Source organism: Herpailurus yagouaroundi, unplaced genomic scaffold (assembly GCF_014898765.1).
Source record: "Herpailurus yagouaroundi ecotype Mexico unplaced genomic scaffold, PumYag 184, whole genome shotgun sequence".
NCBI lineage: Eukaryota > Metazoa > Chordata > Mammalia > Carnivora > Felidae > Herpailurus > Herpailurus yagouaroundi.
The window spans coordinates 8,866,135-8,888,744 of NW_024412415.1; the positions used below are offsets into that span (position 1 = coordinate 8,866,135).

Genomic DNA, 22,610 nt, shown 5'->3' on the forward strand with positions numbered 1-22,610 from the left:
CCCTGTTCCTCCCCCGTTCATGCTCTGTCTCTCTCTGTCCCAAAAATAAATAAACGTTGAAAAAAAAATTTAAAAAAACAATTTTAATCTTTATTTATTTTTGAGAGAGAGAGAGAGCACAAGCAGGGGAGGAACAGGAAGAGAAGGAGACACAGAATCGGAAGCAGGCTCCAGGCTCCGAGCTGTCAGCACAGAGTCGGACACAGGGCTCAAACCCACAAACCGTGAGATCATGACCTGAGCCGAAGTCAGATGCTTAACCAATTGAGCCACCCAGGCACCCCTTCCTTACATTTTAAAACCTTCATTAAGACCTTGAGGTCCTGCTATCTTGCTATGATTGAGGTATTGCTATCTTTTTAAATTGAGATACAATTGAGATATAACGTATTAGTTTTAAGTATATAGCAAGATGAGTTGATATACATATATACTGCAGTATGATTACCACAACGAGTTTGGTTAACGTCCATCACCACACATAGTTACAATTATTTTTTTTTCTCGTCAGGGGAACTGTCCACGTTTTGATGTCTGTCCTTCCAGCCTCTTCTGGGGCTTATTCTAAACAGCAACAATAGAACGAAGCCTGGGAAGGCTGCTACTTAGAACCTGAGATAGATGTGTAAGTCGGACTTCAGGTCCCTTCCTCCTCAGTTCCCAACAGCTGCCTCTGAATCAGAACAAAAGCCAAACTGACAGTCATACACGGGTCTGAGGAATCCTTTTGTGAGATTAACTCCGAAATATTGGAAATCCTCACAGCCCATAACTTGATCTAACAAGATTCTGTTTTGAGCTGGGTGGCTCGAGGCAAAGGCCACATACACCACTTCTCTCCTGGATTTGGAAATATGGCTGTGGCTGTTGGCCATACCCACTCTGGGCATGATGGGCTCCTCATTTCTCACTCCCCAGCTGGCGCAGCGGGTGTCCTGGTGTGATCTTGTGAGGAAGCAGGAGTCAGTTTTCACCCAGGAGAGCAGTTCTGGCAAAGCCTGTTCCCAGTGGCCCACTTTCTCAGATGGCAACCAGAGTTTAAATGTGGGCCCCCAGAGGCCTCAGCTCAGGCAAGGGTCAGTCCTCAGGGACATTCCCTAGTATTGAAGGACTCTCGATCATCACAGCCCTTCTTCTGCCTCCAGGAGGGCTGCCCATAGCCCTGCCTGACCCCCCCTGTGTCTTGTCTGGAAGGGAATGAGCACTCACAGCTTCCCGCAGCACCTCACTCGAGGTCTCCCTGCCTCCCGGGGAAAGTCCTCCGCTATCTAACCCTGATGCCTTCCGGTGAGGTTGACCATCTCTTCGCATTCTAACTCAGCAAGGCTAACAACACCAGCTACTATCCCTTGACTATGTGCCACATGCTAAGCGTTGTGTGTGTAATCTCTATGTTTCATATTGCTCAATCTTTCCAACACCCCTCGAAGCAGTTATTATTAGCCTCACTTTACAGATGGCGAATCTGAGACCAAGTCCTTTGATGGTGGGCACTCAGCTAGAATCAAAGGAGCCTGAGTTTGAATCCAGTTATAATTCTTAAGCCTGTTGCTCATAATCATGATCATGCTGTCATCTTACTTGAAAGCAACACTTGGGACACCTGGGTGGCTCAGTTGATTAAGCATCTGACTTTGGCTCAGGTCATGATCTTGCGGTTCATGGGTTCGAGCCCCACATCGGGCTCTGCGCTGACAGCTCAGAACCTGGAACCTGCTTCAGATTCTGTGTCTCCCTCACTCTCTGCCCTCCCCTGCTTACACTCTGACACTCTCTCTCAAAAATAAACATACACTTTTTTTTTTTTTAAAGGAAAGCAACCATTAACTTTCAACGCAGAGACACGTGCAGCTTGGCCCTCACCTCCTCCTCCTTCATCTTTTCCTCTTAGAACCTCTTTTCCTAACAGCTTCTTCTTTTCACTCTGAATTCCCTCAAGGCCCTCCAATAATCCCCAAACTCTGGTAGTCCTTCTTTTTTTTTTAATTAAAAAAATTTTTTTTTCAACGTTTATTTATTTTTGGGACAGAGAGAGACAGAGCATGAACGGGGGAGGGGCAGAGAGAGAGGGAGACACAGAATCGGAAACAGGCCCCAGGCTCTGAGCCATCAGCCCAGAGCCTGACGCGGGGCTCGAACTCACAGACCGCGAGATCGTGACCTGGCTGAAGTCGGACGCCTAACCGACTGCGCCACCCAGGCGCCCCTGGTAGTCCTTCTACCAGTAATGCTTTTATTGGCTACATTTCTGCCAATATGTTTCATGATCTCTTTCTTTTTTATTTTTTTAAAGTTCATTTATTTTGAGAGAGAGAGAGAGAGAGAGAGAGAGAGAGAGAGAGCGCGCGCACAGGTGGGGGAGGGGCAAAGAGAGAGGGAGACAGAGAATCCCAAGCAGGCTCTACGATGTCAGCACAGAGCCTGATGTGAAGCTCAAACTCACAAACCATGAGATCATGACCTGAGCTGAAACCAAGAGTCGGATGCTTAACTGAGCCACCCAGGCGCCCCTCTCTCTTTTTTTTAAAGACCCAGTATACACCGAAGTGTAAGGGTTCTTGGAGGAGTTCTGCTTCCCAGTAGCCTAGAGGGCTCCTTCGTGGTCTACCTTGAGTTTCAAATCACAACTTCTAGCTCAAGAATTTGCAGGAGAGGCTCAATTCCAAAGGGCTCTACAAACTACTCTGACATCTTTGCCAGCAGAGAGGCAGCACCTGGCAGGGAGTTTGGGAGACGGCCCAGAGGGGCCAGGCTGAGAGGTAGGCAGTGGGAACAAGGGATTCAGGTCTTGGGCCCAGATGATTCCAAGAACTAGGTCTGAGAAAAATGACCTTCTTGGATAAAAATGAATGTAAATATTTTGCTCCTGGTATAACCAGCTGAACTGGAGTGGTGCTAGAGATAAGCAAAACTTCATGGCCCCAGAGATAATTGATCCAATTACCAAGATCCAAGAGAACAAAGCACAAAGCAGATGGGAGCCAGAAACCGGCAACATTATGGCAAGTTCATGGGGCAGGTTATAGTATGGTAAGGGTAACCACTTTAGGGACTTGGCTAAGCCTGTCCCTCGGACAAGATACCTTGGCTGGTTATCACGATGAAATCATAGCCACGGCCAGAAACCATACCAGCTGGACCGCAGCCCTGCAGCAGGGATGGATATCAATCCTTCGGTTCATGGGGCCATTGGGGGGTCCTGGGTAAGGAGCAGGGAGTACTCAGAGGGTTGGAGCTCAAGGCAGAAACTATTTGGCAAACAGTGCAGAAGTGTATTCGGACGCGTTAATAACCTACAGGGAGGGCGAGCCTGCTACTTTTCAGGGAAGCCATGTGGGAGAAAGGGCTCTATTACTCAGGCTGTGGTCACACACACAACTCCAGCTCCAGCCTCCTCCCTGGCCTTGGTTCCTGGGGCTGATCCCTTCAGGACCCTACTTCCCCCTTGAGACCTACATAGGACACGGGGATCTCCTGTGGAAAAGACGCTGCCCTCAGGACTGGTTATTATGCAATTCAATAGTACCCCTTCCCATGCCCATCTTTATAGGTATGACCTTGGCAGAGGTTGGGGAGCACAACTCACCACCCTCCTCCAGCATGCCAGGCCCTGAGCCTGTGCTGGCTACATCGTGTCTGCTCTCGTTTAGCCCTCCAGCCACACTGTGGGGAAGGTGCTGCCATCCCCACTTTGTGGGGGACAAGACTAGGTTTAGAGACACTGCATCTCACACAGGGACACACAGCCCAGAAACGGCAGGGCCGGGACTCAGGTGCAGATCCACCTGACCACAGGGCAGCACACTTTCCATTCACCTGGAGGCTGGCTCTCACCGAGAATTAACCAAAATGGCTCAAAGCTTGCTCCGGGTCACACACTGGACTACTTAATAGCAGGAGTAGGCCCTTGGCTCTCAATTCAGGGCTTACCCTGCACCCCAGGTCTAGCTGTCACCACAAATTAGTCAGAAGAGTGGTTACAGATGGGATCCCAGGGACAGGCTCCCAGGTGGGGGTGGGAGTTGGGGAGAGGGTCTGACAACCCTGTTTCAGAGGTGGTGGGTGTGATACCCATCCCCGGGCCAGGCACACCCTAACTAAACCAGCCCACGAGGTCTGGGGTGCGGGAGAGGGGAAGACAGCGCGCAGGGAGCCTGTGGGCCATCTGTCCCCAGGGCTTCTCAGGACAGGCGTGGCTGGTGGTGCCGCCTCCTCCTCCCCAGTAAGCTGGGTGTAGCCTGTTCCTTGCAACACCTGTATCAGAGCCCCGAACAGCTTGGTGATCCCTCCCCGGATGCGTGGGACCTCCCTAAGACGACACCATTGGGATGGGGACTTTATGGGACCTCAGAACGTTTCCCAGCTAATCTGAGCAACATCCCAGACCAGGGGGTTCCCGGGAGGAGCTACCATGCTGTTTTCCCTTTTAATCACACAGGCTAGGTGGCAGGTCACGGCAAGAAGTCCAGCTCTGAGCCTTGCACCCTCTGGGACCTGAGAGGGACAGGCGCAGTCCTCAGCTGCTTCACTCGCCCTGTCCCTTCTGTGGCAGCTCTCCCCCAGCCCAGGTCCCACAGGCTCAACCAGACTGGGGAGGCAGGAACATGCGCTGACCAGAGGCTCTTCCAGCTCCTTGAGGTGCTGTGGGGGAAAAGTGGCACATCCCAGGAGGTGATGTCTATCCTGGCCAGGGCAGCGGGGCACCAGGCATCATGGAGCTCAGAGCTCCCCTCCTTGGGCTCATTGGAGGCTGAGTACGGTCTCCATCTCCCACCCCAAAAGGACAAGAGACTTTCAGGGCATCACCTGCCTCATTCAGTGATTCAGTGTGGGCTGGGGAAGGGAACCCTGAGGAGGGGAATGAGGAAGAAATTGCTGCTGAAAGTCCTGGCCATGGCGTGCCTATGGAAAACTGGAAGCTTGAGGTAAATGGGAAAGCTGAGGTGGAGCTGGTCTGGAGCCCTGGCAACCCGTTCCTTGAACCCAGGGTCTCTCTACGAGGCTATGAGGAATCAGATGGACCCAGGAGTCTTGACCACAGACCCAGCTGGGCTTCGCGGCTAATGTGACAGGTTGGCAATGCCACGGATCCTCATGGGATACTGTAACACACACTCACAAGGCATGGCAATTTAGAATGACCGTAGGGTAAATGTCCACTCACAGCTAGGACAGGCAAGTGTAGATCCACCCCTGGCAGTGCTGAGTACCATCTATCCAGGTGCTGTCTTGGCCCCAGATGGCTCTGGGCCACACCACAGCACAGTGTCAAGCCTGTGGGTAACCCCAGCTGGGCCATCCCCCCAGGAGTTCCAGCTGGGCCAGACCATGTCCCCAGGTGCTAGGTAGGGCTGCTGAGCCTAGGTGCTTCATGTCTCCGGAGTCTACAATGCTCCCAGCCCTCCCTGTGCCTGTCTCCTGCCCTCAGCCTCTGCCCCACCTACCCAGCACTGCTCCCTCACCTCCAAGGCGCAGGGGGATGAAGGCTTGCCATCTTCTGCCTGGTATAGGTCTGGTAGGTAGTGGGAGAGCCAGGCGGGCATCTGCCTCTGGAGCATCGTGTCAGCTCTCCAGCTGGGTGGCAAGATTGGGAATTTATATTCTGACTCAGAGCTCCGCCTTCTGGACACCTCTCTGCTGTGGCTGGGATTGCATGGGGAGGGGTTAGGGCGGGTAGGCAGATGGGGAAGAGGGGGTCTAGATGTGTTTACATCAAGGGACCCCGAAGAGTGCAGATCTTGGAAATGCAGGAACCAGCAGGGAACTCTGGCCCTTGGGGTCAGCAGTCTGCCACCCCCAGAAACATACCACCTGGCTGTCCAAGGAAACAGGGTGGCAAGAAGAGGATCCTGGACCCCGACAACTTTAGGATTAGCACAGCCATGATCTGGGAAGGCCCTCTTTCTTCAGCTTATCAAGGTCATGGCTCAGAGATGCCCTTCTGGGCATCTGAGGAGATGGGGGGGGGGTGGGGAAGGTGCCCTCCCTCCTAACTCCACTGAGTCCCACAGCTTGGTGCCCAGGAGCTGTGGGCAGGGACTCCAGGGAGGCAGAGACCATGGTCAGGGCTCCCAATGTTAGGAGGAGAAAAAAAAATAATTGCCTCAATCCTTGGTGAGGAAAGGGTCAAGTACAGGTGTCCCCAGCTCTCCCTCCTGGGAAGCCAGGTTCAGAGAGGGTGTGTCCAGACTGTCTCAGGACAGCTTAGAGGATGCTCCCGCCCCACCCACCCGATCCCTATCTCTGGCCTAGTGGTAGGCTCATTCAGGGGCCCAGTGAGGTGACTTCGCCTGCTCGGTTGCCCAGCTGGGTACACTGGGAGTTTCCTGCCTGCGCCGTTGCCTGAGGCCCCACAACCGGCTTTTCTGGCCCACATATTAAAGTGATTTTGTGAAATTGAGGGTGAGATCTGAACACAGGGCTGACCAGGCCCAAATGCAGGGATGAAACTTGGTTGGTGGTATCTGTGGGACCTCTTTCTATGCCAGGTAGAGGTGAGGTGACTCCCCCAAGGACCCAGCAAGGATGAATTCCTCACCTTCCCTCTTTCAAGATGCCTTCAGTGCCTGTCCCTTCCTTCCCATCCCATCAGTGGCTTCTGTCTCTCAGCCTCCTCTGCCTCTCAGGGATTCACGCCCCCTACACCTGGCTGGCCAGTGAGTTTTGTAACCATCCCTTCAACTGGCCATTCTGCTCCAATGCATCCAATGCTTATCCATTCTTTGTCAACGAATTCTGGATTCCAATACCTTCCACAAAGCAAATAAAGCCCAGAAACAATCCTATGTATATATGGAATTTTAGTGTATGATAAAGGAAGTCTTGCAGATAGGGATGAAAGGATGGACTATTTGTTATTGGAAAACCTAGCTTGCCCTGGAATAAAATCACTAGATCCCAACTTTAGAACTGTACAAAAACCAAATTCCAGACTAATTAAAAATCTAACCATTAAAATAAAACCATAGAAAAGTTAAAATAAGGTATTAGACAACATTAATATAATATTGGGATGAAGAGAATCTTCCTCAATAAGGTACAAAGCCTAGAAGCCAATAAAGACGTATTATCAGATTTGAATATATAGAAACAAAATTTCAGTAAACAAAATTTTGCTTCAGTAAAGCAAAAATGTCACAAGAAAAGCACTACCTCTAAAATATATCCCCAATATTTTCCTCTTAATAAATATCCATGGATAATGAACTCACCATTAAAAAATAATGGTAAAGAAGAGAGTCTTGGCCTGCCAGATTCTAAGATAAAGTACAAAGCCACACTTAGACAAACAGTATGTCACTGGCACAAGAACCAGACCAATGGGACAAAGATAGAGGGATCAGAGACGTGCCCTGATATTTAATGGAACTTAATCAATGATAAAATTGGCACCACAAATCAAGAGGAAAAGAAAAGCTTTTTAACAGATGACATGGACCTGAGTGGCTCGCTAAGTAGAACAAATTAAACAACATCCCCATTATTGCCATATTTAAAAAATAGGCTGTAAATGGGATCAACACATGAAATGGAAAACCATAAGGCTAGGTGAAGACAATGTGGGAGAATCTATTTATGGGGGTAAGAAGGATTTTTTAAACATTTGGAAACCAGGAACCATAAGGCAAAAAATTTCTAAATCTCTACATAAAGGAATAAGGATTTCTGTCAACTAAGAACATGCAGAAAAGATTAAAAGATAGTTGACAGAATGACAGAAGATATTTGCAATGCATCTGCAAATCACCAAAGGATCACTATGTAGCATATACAAAGAATTCTTATGTAATCCACACAAAAAAGATGGGTGTGCCAACATAAAAATAGACCAAAGATTTGAACCTGCAGTTTATATAGGAAGGCAATCCCACAAAGCTAACAGGCGTTTGAGGAAATGCTCAAAATCATCCGTAGTCAGGGAAATGCAGGTTAAAACACCAGTGAGATTTCACTGCAGCTATTAAATTGGAAAACACCAAGAAAGTTGAATAATGGTTGCCTTTCTGAGGAGAGAATGAAGAAGGGTTTGTAGGTACAGGGAAATAAGAACCAATCATGAGGGCAAGTATGGGGCTCACGGGACCAAGGAGGATACACTCCACATCCTCAGAGGAAATTTTTTCTCTCCAGCTTTTCCCCAGCTTCGCTGCCATTGCTCTGGTGAAAGCCTCTGCCTTTACTCATTGCAACAACTGCATTAGCCTACCTGGTCTCCCTGCTTCCTCTCTTGCCTTCCTATAAGCCATTCTCTACAGAAGGGCACAAGTGGTCTCCTAAAAACACCAGCTAGATGATGTTGCAACCCGGAGTAAAACCCTCCCAGCTTCTGGTTCTCATTTCTTGCCATGCCCTGGAAGGACCCGTGTGGTCTGGCTGTCACATCTGTTCCATTCCTCCCCTCACACGTGAGTTCCAGCTCTACTGGCCCTCCACACCCGGAACATGGCAAGCTCTTTCCCACATCAGGGATTCTGCACTTGCTGTTCCCTCCTGATGTCTTTGGCACTGACTCTGTGTGTTACTGCTCTTTCTCATGGTCATGGATCTGCTCAAATGTCCTTTTTCTGCAGCTCTTGCCTGACCACCCTCCGTAACATGTATGCTTCTCGCCCACCTGTGTGTTTCTGAGTCACTCTGCTTATTTGATTTGATTTAATGTATCATATCTTGGATTATCTTGTTCAATTATGCTTTCTGCCTCTTTCCTTTAAAGGTAGACACATTGCTTGTCTTGTTCATCATCTGGAAACACCTAAGCCCACCAATCAAGGAATGGTTTGATTGCTAGGGCACATTCACACACTGGAATATTACGCAGATGTCAACAGAAATGAAGTGGCTCACATTTGCTGAATGTATAAAAAGTGACAAAGTCTATTCTACCTATGAAGTAGATATTATTATTATCTCATTAAAAAAAGAATTGAGGTGCGCCTGGGTGGCTCAGTCAGTTGGGTGACTGACTATGGCTCAGGTCATGATCTTGTGGTTGGTGAGTTTGAGCCCCATGTCAGACTCTGCACTGATAGCTCAGAGCCTGGAGCCCGTTTTGGATTCTGTGTCTGTGTCTCTCTCTGCCCCTCCCCTGCTCACATTCTGTCTTTCTTTCCTACAAAAATAAATAAACATTAAAGAAAAAAAAAGAATTGAAACACGGAGAGGATGAGTAAGTTGCTTGGGGTCACCATGATAAGTGACAGGGCTGGGATGCAAGTCAGTCTGACTCCAGAACTTCTGGCTCTAACAATATACACGTTGGGAGATGTGTCCTAATATGTTGAGATGTGTCAGGACTTCTGGCCAACAGGCTAGACGTGGGTCCACTTCATGATGAGGAGATACAAAATGATACAAAATAAGCATAAACAAAACAAGAAATAGTGGCACCTGAGTGGCTCAGTTGTTTAAGCATCTGACTTCAGCTCAGGTCAGGATCTCAAGGTTCATGGGTTCGAGCCCCACATCAGGCTATCTGCTGCCAGCACAGAGCCTGCTTCAGATCCTCTGTCTCCCTCTCTCTGCCCCTCCCCTGTTCTCTATCTCTCTCACAAAAATAAATAAACATATAAAAATATATACATATTTTTAAAAACATTATAAGAAAGAACCTTTATCCCAATGTAGATAATACTTATATCCTTAGTTCTGTCAGTAGGTCTGGCTCACAAGTATTTTCTGTTCTTCTTCTTGGTAACAAAATGTGAAGGTCCAGCTGAGTGCTTTTCATCCTCAAATTACTTTCATCCACAGCTCCACATTTCTCAATCTTGGGAAATTCCTGCTACTAAAAGTTGTGGCCTCTTGTTTCAACTAGATGACAGGTGTTATTTTCCAGCTCCTGACTCTCTCTCACATAACAAAACTGGCTGGAGCCTTTCCTACACTGCATTTACTTTTTGTCACTGGTTTACCTCTGTGAGGATAACACTGACATTGTCTCAAACCTGACTGAACATGGTATAGTTGGTTAAGGGTCTGGGCTTTAAAGTGTCACAACTGCATTTGAACACTGCTTCTACCACATATTAGCTGCATGGACCTGGGTAAATTTATCCTTATAAACTTGAATTTCTCCATCTGTAAAATGGAAAGCATAATGATTTCTACCTCGTGGGGTGGTTATGGAGACTAACTGGGATGAAGGTCTTAGCATGTGGCTGACCCTCAGTTAGCGATGGTTTTGCCACAAGAGGTGTGATACACAGCAATATCAGAGACATCAAGACATCATCCCTGCCCAAGGAGCTACAAACTAATTGGGTGAGACAGGAAGATCACAAAAGTGGTCTCAGGATGATCCTATCATGTATGAGGAACAGAGGTGTGAAGATATGCTGCTCAGAGAGCATGACCACCCAGGGCTGGGAAGTTCAGAAGAGGCTGCGTGGCATAGGAAGAACTTGCACTTGCCTTTGGAGGAAGGCTAGGGACCTGATGAATAAAGCAGGAGAGGGCATTTGTGTCAGGAGAGACAGCATGAGCAAGGCTATGAAGACTCAGAAAGGAGATGAAAGGAGGTGAAAGTAAGTCCTGGATATCAAGTACAAGAATCACGATTGTTTGTTGGCAGTGGTAACTCATGGAAAGTTTCTGAGCAGAGGGTATTTAAGAAATATAGCAAATCCTGCTCCTATGGGTAGAACAGGTGACCATCAGGACCGTGTGGTTTGGGTGAGTTGGAAGGCAGGTGTGCCTCTTTGATCAGCCTAGTGTGGCCCCTCAGGGCAAGCCATGGTCTTCAAAAGGCCCCTGATAAATACCTCTCCCTCTTCACCTGTGAGAAACGCTGCTGGATCTCACCCTACCCAAATGCCCTATGGGCTCCAGTGCCATGCAGACTGCCTCAGATTTTCTAGCTGTTACTCTGGACCTAAGAGGATAGGACTTGGGAAAGAAAAAGACCTGCTTGTCTATGGAGGAGGGGGAGGAATCCAGAGCAGGCTCGTAAGTCTTCTCTTCCTCTCCCTGCACACTTCCCTTTTGCCTTGCTATCCCACAAGCCTCTTCTGCCAAGCCTAGGAAAACCCACAGGGCAGATGTGTGGGGTGGGGAGCTCCTGGCTTCTCCCACAGAGGGATGACAAGTGGCCCTCACTTTTCTTGGTCCCAAGATGGCTGATCAAGCATCCCCCAAACTCTGCCAAGTCTCTTGACATCATCTCCTCCACCAGGGCACGGTGGTGGCAGGGGGATCCCTAGACTCTACAGGGAGAGGATTAGGGGAGGGGTCAACCAAATTCAGCTATGAAGTAATGTGTCAGGGTGAGCTTGGACTGGTGCTGTTGTTTTATAATTTTTTTTATTAAAAATTTTTTAATATTTATATATTTTTGAGAGAGAGAGGTTGAGACAGAGAAAAAGAGAGAGAGAGAGAGAGCACAAGCAAGGGAGAGGCAGCGAGAGAGGGAGACAGAGCCTGAAGCAGGCTCCAGGCTCTGAGCTGTCACGGGGCTCAAACTCACCAACCGTGAGATCATGACCTGAGCCAGAGTCAGATGCTTAACTGACTGAGCCACCCAGGCACCCCTGGTGCCATTGTTTTAAGAACTGTATCCGATGGTTCGAGTCTATCCCATTCACTGGTGCTGTCTTTGGACTGAATTTGGTTACAGCCAAGTTCTAGCAGAGGAACATAATTCCCCGCAGATTCCATCTGGGTCAAGCCCCTGAACCAAGGTTCTGCAGTCACTTCCCGAGAGCCGCTCCCCACCACGTCTCAGGGCAGAGGACAAGGGGATGGGTGGTGTTGGCCTGCGAGGGTCTGTGAGCAAGAGGTGTCCTCATACTAATTCCTGGGTTTGACAGGTCCCAGCAGAGCTGAGGAACGCCTTCGCTCCCTACTGATTTCAAGGTCAGTGTTCAGGCATGCGCTGTGGGGTGGCGGACAGAGCCCTAGACTGGAAACCAGGAGCTGTGGGCTCCAGTTCCAGCTCTGCAGGATGATACAAAACAAATGGATGCCTCTCTCCGCCCTCACTTTCCTCTTCTGTAAAACGGGAGGTTGGACTAAGTGAGTCTGGAATCCTAGGAGTGGGGCCTGGAGTCGGTATCTTTTCATTATCTCCAGTGAGTCTGAGACATAGCTACGGCAAGACCACAGAACCGGGGAGCCTCAGCGTCCCTTCTGGCTGCTGCCTTCAGGGGTCTGGCCTGCCGTGCTGCCTACTGAGGCTTCACCATGCTTGGGCACCAGTTCAGACTGAGAATAAATGGGGAATTCTCAGGGTCCTTCTGAATAAGCTATGATAGACCCCAAACTGTAAACACAGTGTGTTTGATGCCAGAAATGAGGAACAACCAAGGATGTGGTCAGAGAAGTGCTGAAAGTGACTAAAAATAGACTGATATTTGGTGAGGGGGATGGGAGACATGAGGAGAACGCTGGGGGTGAGTGAACACAGAGCCTGTGGCCTGTTCTCAGCAGGATCCAGGGCTGGTGACTCCTCTTACCACCCCTTCCCCCAGTTGCAAGTGTGAGGAGTGTGGTGTGTGCCTTTGGGAGGGGATGCACATGTGCTCTCTCTTGCGGGGAGACCCTGAACCCTCACTGGAGAATAAAGTCCTGTCACACCAGCCTGGATTAGTGTCATCCGCCCCTGGGGGTCCTGGAATGTGACCCTAAAGACCCATTTCCAGCTGTCCCCACAGCCTCAGCCCTGCTTGCCCTGCCAGACTCAGGATTCATGTAAGCCTTATAGCTGGTTCAGGCCAAGTACCCTGAGAACTAGGATGATTTTGAGGTAGTGATCAGGGTTTGAGTTAAAGAATTTGCACTGAGGAAGTGGAGAGTGGCTGAGCTGGCTCTCTGACACTGCGGTGACTTCCAGGGCACTCCCACCTGGCTTCTTGCCCTCCACTGCCCTGCCCCGCCCTCTTACAAGCCCTGGCTGGTTGGTGGCTAGTGGGCTCCAGGACCTGGGAGAGCAGAGGGGAGCTGCCAGTAGGATGCACTGGGGCAAAGGGCATTCCTGGAGGTGGAGCTGGGGCTGGCCCCTGGGCCTGACTGCTATAATCTAGGCTGCGCCTGGGGGAGCCTGAAGAAGTGGGTGAGCCAAGCACAGCAGGCAGAAGGGACCCTTGGGTCTGTGAGGAGCAGAGAGGGGTGGGAGCCCTTTCCCTGCCTGGGAGCAGTCTGGAAGAGGCGCCTCTTGCTGTTAGCTGGGTCCTCCAGCTCTGTCCACAGTGGGCCCTGGAGGGGGCTGGGCTTAAGCCTCTCTTGTCCCCAGTGCCTGGGAGCCGGCAGCATTGCAGCCATCTCCTGCCACGTGCAGGTGCCACCTCCCCCCTCCCTCTGTGCACATGCGTTTGTAGGGGTCTGGTGAGTGGGAGTAGGGTGTTCCAGTCTTCTTTCTGGTGATGCAGATCCTCAGAGGGAAGGACTCTGGATTCCAAGAGTCCAGACCAGGCCCCTGTTGTACCTGGATTGCCGCCTTCAGCTCCTGTCTGCTATAAACAATAACTAAAGACACACTTAGGGTGACCAACTGACCCAGTTGGCCAAGGAATGAGAGGTTTCCTGGGACAAGGGACTTTTAGTGCTAAAACCTGGGAAAACTAGGATGATTGGCTAGATTATTTTTAACTTTTCTTGAAAATATTTTTTAAAGCAGACACATACCTGGCATGCCAGACCTGCAGTCTGTAATTATTTGTATCTATGAGTGTTTATAAGCATTCCTAGGCTTTAAAATTATTTGAGAGGAAATAATTTTATGGCATTCTGATTTTATTTTGGAGTATATGAACAAAATCTATATGGAACAATTTCACGTATTCAAGCCAATTCTGAGGTTAAGGGGTGATTGCGTCTGTATATGGGATCCTAGTATATGGACATAATGCCCCCTAGAATTCCTTTCCCCGTCATCTGATAAAATAACACTGGGGATCTTATGGAGCTGTCAATCATGGGGAATCTTCCTCCTTCCTCAGAAGTGCCTGCCTCTACCACCTCTGTGGCAAGTCTCTATTTGGGACTCTCCATTAGGGAGAGGGGAGGGGAGAACTACCCCAGTGTTGTGTCCTCTTCTGTCTCCTGAACTGAGTCTCTTATGCCTTCACATTAGGAAAACCAAATCTCCTCCAGGACACATTGAGGGTGGGAGGTACACGTCTGTGCTTTTGTCTTCAGGGGACTGTTTGGGGGAAAATGGGATGAGAACTCTTCCAAGTTCTTTCTCTCATCTGCCCCAATCCCTCCCCTTGTTCCTAGGATCTACAGAGGTCTCTTGTTGGTCTTTGACTCTGCAAGTCAACCCTATAATACATCTACCTCCCACTCACATACCTATTGCCTTTGTGACACCCCAGCATAGGTAAAGTCTTTCCTAGTCATGGGAGAAGTGATGATCGCCTTTCAACACCAGGTAAACTGGGATGGAAAAGAGCATTGGTTACTGTTGCTGCCTAGAGCTGGGGTAGAGGAAGCTCACCCCTTCTCCTGGCTAGGGTTCAAAACAGGCAGCCATCCTCAACCTGTGAGTAAGGCTGAGTTGATGGAAGGGAAAAGCAGGCAGGATGGGGCAGGCCCACGAGACAATGCATAAGAAGAAGCAGGTGGCAGAAGGACCACAGGAAATGGAAATAGTATCCTAAGCAGGCTGGGATAAGAATTCACAAATGAGCTCAACATTTGACTTTTGGGATGACCTTTTAACCCAAAGACATCCAGCTGCAAGAGGATGGAAGGAGGGAGGAAGAAATTGCTTCCCAGTCCAAATAAAACAGCCTCCCACAAAGCACATCTTCCTAGCTTAGCCTATAATTTCAGTTTCTCCTTTTAAAAAAATATTAAGCAATTTTATGACATGCAAAATGTATAGAGAATAATAGAGTAAACATCTATGAATCCACTACTCAGAGTAAAAAATAAAACAGTGGTAACATAGTCATTTCCCCTCTCCTCAGGGGAGAACAACAACCCTGGATTTCTAGCCATCATTCCAAGGCATTTCTTTATTCTTTTTCTTAAAAAAATTTTTTTTAATGTTTATTTATTTTTGAGAGAGAGAGAGAAAGAGAGAGTTAGCTGGAGAGAGGTGGACAGGATCCGAAGCAGGCTCTGTGCTGACAGCAGCAAGTCAAAGGTCGGGCTAGAACTCATGAACCATGAGATCATGACCTGAGCCAAAGTTGGACACTCAACCGATTGAGTCACCCAGGCGCCTCTCTTTATTTCTTTTCTAAATATGTCTGTATTTCTATTTGGTATCACTTTACATGTTTTAGACTTTATATAAGTGGTATCACATAAAGGATATGCATTCTACAGTAAACTTGGATTTTTTTCCCCCAACCAGATATTATGTTTACAGGATTTGCCTATATTGGTAAATATAGATCTTGCTCCTTGATTTTTCATGGCTGTAAAGTACACCACAACTTATCTGCATGTTTTGTGTGATGGACATTTAAGTTGTATCTAAGTTTTGCTATTACTGTATTTCATCAATTCTAAGGCATGCGTTTTTCACATTTAAAAATCTCTGAATTAAGAGATACTTATTGAAAACAACAATGGGAAGGTGCATGGGTGGCTCAGAAGGTGCATGGGTGGCTCAGTTCAGGTCATGATCTCATGGTTGGTGAGTTCGAACCCTGCGTTCGGCTCTGTGCTGATGGCTCAGAGCCTGGAGCCTGCTTCGGACTCTGTGTCTCCCTCTCTCTCTCTCTGCCCCTTCCCTCCTTCAAGTTCTCTCTCTCTCTTTCTCTCTCCTTTTCTCTCTCTCTCTCAAAAATAAACATTTGAGAGAGAAAGAGAGAGAAAGACAGACACAGAGACACAGCATGAGCAGAGTAGGGGTAGAGAGAGACAGAGTCACAGAAGCAGGCTCCAGGCTCTGAGCTGTCAGTACAGAGCCACATGAGGGGCTCAAAGTCATGAGCTGTGAGATCATGACCTGAGCCAAAATCAAATGCTTAACCGACTGAGCCACCCAGGCTCCCCAACATAAAAAAAAAAATCTTTTTAAAAACAACAATGGGTTATACTTTAATTGGCGATATTTTCCCTTAGCGAATGTTATACCTTAGATTCAATGAAGAATAGTGCCAAAAACACTACAGCATTCCTGTATGTGTTGTGTTTCTTTAGTGTATATCCCCCTGGAGGTAGAAATTGCTTAGTTATAAGGTATATTACCACCAATTTTACTAGATATTGCCAAATTGTTCCCCAAAGTATTTTTACTGATTTATACTCCCACCACCATGGAAAAGGGTTCCCATTAGTGTATACCCAGGATTATCAACTGACTTTCTGAGTTTTGTTAATCCAGTGGGTATGAAATGGTATCTCATTGTGGTTTTAATGTGTATTTCCTGATTATTAGTAATCTTGGGCATCTTTTCAAGATCCTTTACTTTCTCTTACCCATATTCTTGGGACTCTCTATTGATTCCCCTGCCTCAGTCCTCCTTCACCATAGTCAAACCAACCACCATCAATATTTATCAGGATACAACAGGAGTTATCAGAAGCTATAAAATTATTTATGCCCAAGTAATTCTACTCTTGGAAACTCACACTGAGAGAAGAAAATGCTACATGCTTAAAAATGTTAATTGTATCTAAATTTTTAATGGTTAAGAGTTGAAAATCATCCCAAAGTTCAATATTGGTAGATATTTTAATAAATAATGGCATATTCCTATGATTAAATTCTATGCAGTCATTAGAAAGAGAACTATAGGGGCTCCTGGGTGGCTCAGTCAGTTAAGCATATGATTTTGGCTTAGGTCATGATCTCACTGTTTGGTTCATAGGTTAGAGCCCCACATCGGGCTCCTCACTGACAGTGCTGAGCCTGCTTGGGATCTTCTCTCTCCCCTCTCTCTCTGACCCTCTCCCACTCATGTGTCCTCTCTCTCAAAATAAATAAATAAACTTAAAAGAAAAAGAAAGATAACTATAAAAAGAGTGTATGTACGTGTCTGTTTGAACCTAGGGCATAATAAGGATGGCTGATTAAAAAAATAATCAAAAAATTGTAAATTTTCCTATAAAAATCATAACCACAAGAGAAAATGAGATCCCATGTACAAAAGCAATGAAAGTATAGTAAGTAAACCTGGGGCAAAATAAATAATAGATTTACATGTGAAAAAAATGATAGCATTACAAATTAATAGGGGAAAAGATGGATTATTTGATATTATGTTGGAAAATTACTTTCTAAAAAAAAGTAACTATTTTGCCATCTGGAGAAAGAATAAACTGGATCCATACCTTACTCTTTACATTAAAATAAATTAGTTATTGCTTTATCATCATTAGTTAGGAAACAAGACACAAAACTGAGATGCAATGAAGGAAACAAATTGATAATTCTGACTACATACATATTAAATTTCTCTGTGTCAAAACAACCATAAATAATAATAAAAGGCTAATTTGTAAAAATATTTGTCAATTTCATGAAGGGGGTAATTTTCCAGTAAAGAAAAAGCTCTTTAAAATAAATATTAAAAAGCAAACAATGCAATAGAAAAATTGATAAAAGATACAAACATCATGGTACTTATGCATATTTCAGTACCTCCCCAACTTTGGTAAACGCTGGAATCACCTGGAGATCATTAAACAAATATTGATGCCTGGCTCCCTGACAGCTGATATAATCGATGTGACATGTGAGTTGGACATTGGGATTTTTTTTTAATGAAATTTATTGTCAAATTGGTTTCCATACAATACCCAGTGCTCATCCCAAAAGACATTGAGATTTTTAAAAGCTTCCCTGGTGATTCTAATGTTCAACAAAGTTGGGATCACTGGAATATGCAATAAGCCTATAAAAGATTACCACTAATAATAAGAATGTAAATTAAAACAACAAAGTGATTCCATTTTTCATTTATCAGATTGGCAGGGGTGAAACGATAAAGCTTCACATTGGTCAGGGTGTGGGGAAGACTATAAGACTTTGTTGATAGAATGTAAATTGGCATAGACTTTTTGGAGGGCAATTTGGTAATCTTCATTAATATTTAAAACTTGCATGCACTTATATTCTGCAATTCTATTTCTAGGAATTTATTGTACATAAACTCTTACACAAATCCTCAGTGATGTTCGATGTAGCATTATTTCTGTAACTGCTTTTCATTTCTGTTGTTGTTTGTTTATTTAGCCTAACAAGGGCTGTGACTTAGAAGCCATTGATGGACGGAGATAGCAATCATCCCCTCCTTAATATATCCATGGTGTTTGGGCCTCGGACATTGCTGAGTGGAGCTGGGTAGTACTCTCTTCCTTAGGAATCTCATTGCATCCATAAATTTAAGTAGGAGCAAAGAAGTCTCTTGGTGGAAAAAGAAGGTTGGGACCCTAACCTCTTTCCACTGGGTATTGAAATTATTGAAATGTGTATGATGAACTGAGGAGATCTTCAAGAAAACCATTGAGGCCAGATGGCAAGGAAGGACAATGGGAGTCCCAGAGAGGAAACGCCCATAAAGATGAGAGGAGGTTGGACCAGTGTCTAGGACTCAGTTTTAGGGCTTAGTTTATTGGAATCTAAGGTACAGGAGTAATGTTGAGACTCCTTTGCTCACCTTGCTACGATGGGTCTATTTGTGGGGGAACAGATTCCCTGTGTGGGGGGGTTGAGAGAACCTTATTACCAGGTGATAGTTGGTCTGGTAACTTTGCTGGGGGCGGGGGGGTTCTCTTCATTAATCCTGTCAGGGCAGGTGCATTCCTTAGTCTGGGCAAGTCAGCAGAGATACCTCTGAGGAGAAGTCTAGAGTCAGCAGACAAGTGAGAGGGAAGCTGTCTCAGTGACAGGGACACCAGCCTGGGAATTCTGAGCTGCTTGGGGTGGAATCTTGGGGAAATAGTGCTATCTCTCTGCCAAGCTGGCAAAGAGGAGAGAGGAATCATTGTAATTCGGATATTAATGGCATATTTTCTAGGCTTTGAGGTAATACTCATAGCATCAAAAATTGGCAGATATGATCATGCTCGGATGGTGTGATAATTGTAGCCATTTTTTTAATCTTTTTTTTCTAACAGCAAAGGAAAATGATTACCATTTGCTGATAGGTAGGAAAGTTCTTACAATACGAGCTCAGGGGCGCCTGGGTGGCGCAGTCGGTTGGGCGTCCGACTTCAGCCAGGTCACGATCTCGCGGTCCGTGAGTTCAAGCCCCGCGTCGGGCTCTGGGCTGATGGCTCAGAGCCTGGAGCCTGTTTCCGATTCTGTGTCTCCCTCTCTCTCTGCCCCTCCCCCGTTCATGCTCTGTCTCTCTCTGTCCCAAAAATAAATAAACGTTGAAAAAAAAATTAAAAAAAAACAAAAAACAATACGAGCTCAATATTGCATGTATACATATATGTATATGTAAATAATACTGATTTCTATGTACGTATGTGCGTAGATAAAAGAACTCAAAGGAAATATATCAAGGCTTCAAGAAGTTATCTCTGGATGATGAGATTATTGGGAATGTTTATTTTCTTTATTAAACTTAAAATTTTTTCTAATGTCTACACTGAACAAGTGTTACATGCTCTTGGTAGTCAGAAAACCAACTTTTAGAAAAAATAGAATTATTGTATGTTAGGTAAATAGATAAAATGATATATGTTAAATAACATGTTATATGTTTAGGAAAAAAAAGAGACAGGGAAAGAAAACTGCTGTATTTCATGCTATGTGCCAGGTCACCATACTAGATATCTGCATATGTTAACTGTAAAAAGTACATAGGTATATTCTTTTATGCATATTCTCTGAGAGCAACAGGAAGCACTGAGTAAGGACAGAGTCAGGCAGGTCTGTTCGGGGGAGGAATTTTTCTTCAAGTGCTCAGAGGCCCTCTCCTCCTCCTCCCACCTCACCATCTGGATCCTCCTCTTTCCCCCAGCTGGGCCATCCACCAAGGGATAAGGCAGAGAGCAAAGCCATGGCTCATGGAAAACTTAACCGAAGCAGATAGTGGAGCCCAGGACAGCAGGGTCCTGAAACTGCTGAATATGGAAACTGACTCAGGGTATGAAAAGAGCTGTCAATTAGAGAAAAGGATTGCATTGATGTTCACGCCTGATGGTGGAAATGGGCCTTTGTGGGTGGGTAGACTTGACCTCAGTGTAAGTAAGAACTTAGTCATATGGGAAGTATTAAATTTCCATTGCTGGAATTATCCAAGGGGTACTTGCACAGAGGAGACTCCTCTGCTGTGCAGGAAATTGCTCTAGAATCTAGATGGTCTGTTTCAGCTTTGAGATTCTGTTACTCTCTATCCAGCCTTGCCCTAGATCCAGGGGACAGTTTGTTAATCCCTACAGCTACTTGACAAGCCTATGGGAGAGGCCTTCCGACAGTCACGCATATAAGCAACTCCAGTGGTGGGAATTTCACTAGGAAGAGAGGGGAGGGAGGCGCAGGGCCAGCCTGGCCTGGTGGGGGAGATATTAGGGGAAAGTGGACCTTTGGGCCCCCATAGGTCAAGGTCTATGGGTGGCCATCCATTCCACCGTCCTTATACCCAGCCCTGGCACTCACCTTGCAGGGCGACTTTGACAGAAATACAGAACTTTTGTCCTGCACAGCTCTCACCTGCCCACCGACACACCCTCATAAGTAGCAGGTATTAACATAGCACCTGCAATGTAGAAGTGGAAGATACCAGAACCAAACCAAACCAGCCATCAAACAAACAACAACCACCACCACAAAGCAAAGAGGCCACTGACAAAATACAACAGCAACAAAATTTCACAGGCCAGCTAGAGACAACACCAACAGACAAATGTAGAGGAAAGAAGAGTTTTGGAGTCAGAGAGGCTTGAATCTGCATCTTGGCTGTGACACTGACTCGTTGGGTAGCATTAGGCAATTACTTTATCTCTCTGAGACTCATTTTCATGATCTGTAAAGTGACGTTAATAGTACCTATTTCGCAGGATTGTTGTCAAGAAATGCACACGCACGTATGCATACATGGCACGCAGAGTCTGGCATGTCATAAACCTCAACAAATTATAGCTATTGCTCTTTTTATTGCTTTTGCTATGAAACAAATAAATTGGGAAGAACCAGCTATAAGTGCACTTGGAAGGCAAAGAACCTACAGATCAGTTGGAGCTGGAGAAGTCAAAGAAAGCTTTGTTCATTGATGGCAATGTGCTTTAAGCACCTATTAGTGCTAGGTGCCATGCTGTAGGTTCTGGGTGTCAAAACAGATGCGGCACCTGCTCTTCCGTGATGTACAGTTGCTAGGCAATGAGCAAGGAAGTAGAAAGGAATTTATAGTTATAAATTGTGATAAGTCTGATCAAGGAACAGCACAGGGTGCTATAAAAGACACTAGAAGTGGGGTGCCTGAGTAGCTTAGTCGGTTAGGCATCTGACTCTTTTTTTTTGTTGTTGTTTATTTTTGAGAGAGAGAGAGAGAGAGAGTCAGAGTGCAAGTGGGAGAGGGGAGAGAGGGAGACACAGAATCTGAAGCAGGCTCCAGGCTCTGAGCTGTCAGCACAGACCCCGATGCAGGGCTTGGACTCATGAACAGCGAGATCACGACCTGAGCCGAAGTCGGATGCTTAACCAACTGGACCACCCAGGTGCCCCTGTGTCCGACTCTTGATTTCAGCTCAGGTCATGATCTCACGGTTCATGAGTTCGAGCCACACATCAGGGTCTGTGTTGACAATGCAGAGCCTGCTTAGGATTCTCTCTTTCCCTCTTTCTCTACCCCCACTCCAATTGCTCTCTAAGAAACTTAAAAAAAAAAAAAAAAGACACTAGCAGAGGGTACCTGATTTTGATTGTGGGAAGAATCAGGGATGACCTCTTGGAGGAAGCAGCCTTTTTTTTTTTTTTCTTCACATTTATTCAATTTTGAGACACAGAGAGAGACCGAGAGCACAAGCTAGGGAGGGGCAGAGAGAGAGAGAGAGACACAGGATCTGAAATAGGCTCCAGGCCCTGAGCTGTCAGCACAGAGCCTGATGCGGGGCTCAAACTCACAAACCGCAAGGTCATGACCTGAGCCGAAGTGGGATGCTTAACTGACTGAGCCACCCAGGCGCCCCACTGGAGGAAACAGTCTTTAAGGTAAACCTAAAGGCAGATCAGAGTTCGTCCCGTGTGGGCTGCAGGCACAGCACGTGCAAGGTGCCGAGAGGTGGTAAAAGCTGGCGCATCTAGGAGCTGAACATGTGTGTCTGGAGCATCGTAAGTAGGGAGTGATTGGGTGAGAAATGTCTGGGAAGGTGGGCAGTTGTCTGAATCACATGAGGCCTTGAAAGACTTGGTAAGGATTTGGTATTTTATCCTGAGGGATTGGATGCCACTGACGGATGTTAAGCAGAGAAGTGATGTGAAGGAAATCACTGGCTACCGTGTGGGGAATGGAGGGGACAAGACTAGAGGTGGGAAGGTGAGCTGCGGTGGTTCAGATGGGAAATGGTGCCTTGGGCCAGGGTGAGGGGCAGAGATGGACAGAAGTGGTGAGATGCTAGAGGGATTTCGAGGCAGACCCTACACGGTAGGAAGATGGATTAGATATGAAGGGCGGAGCAGGGGCGTCCAGTGGGCTTCAGTCACCTGGACAGGAAAGGTGTAACCATAGAGGTGGTCCTGAAGGGCGATCCACCAAGTAGCAGAG

The 22,610-nt window shown here is 46.7% G+C and overlaps 1 protein-coding gene across 7 annotated transcripts in view; it reads right to left on the reverse strand.

Moving 5' to 3' along the window:
• PLA2G4E (phospholipase A2 group IVE) overlaps nucleotides 1-22,610 on the reverse strand; it is a 64,613-nt gene that overhangs the window by 37,878 nt on the left and 4,125 nt on the right. For 2 of the 7 annotated variants that reach the window (XM_040492373.1, XM_040492371.1), the window contains exon 1: nucleotides 5,463-5,579. The exons of 3 other annotated variants lie outside the window; for them this stretch is intronic. In XM_040492373.1, the coding sequence (XP_040348307.1) occupies nucleotides 5,463-5,558 (96 nt within the window). In that variant the 5' untranslated portion in view covers nucleotides 5,559-5,579. Of the gene's footprint in view, nucleotides 1-5,444; nucleotides 5,580-22,610 lie in introns of those variants that run through there. 2 more of the 7 variants (XM_040492372.1, XM_040492370.1) reach the window with 1 other exon arrangement.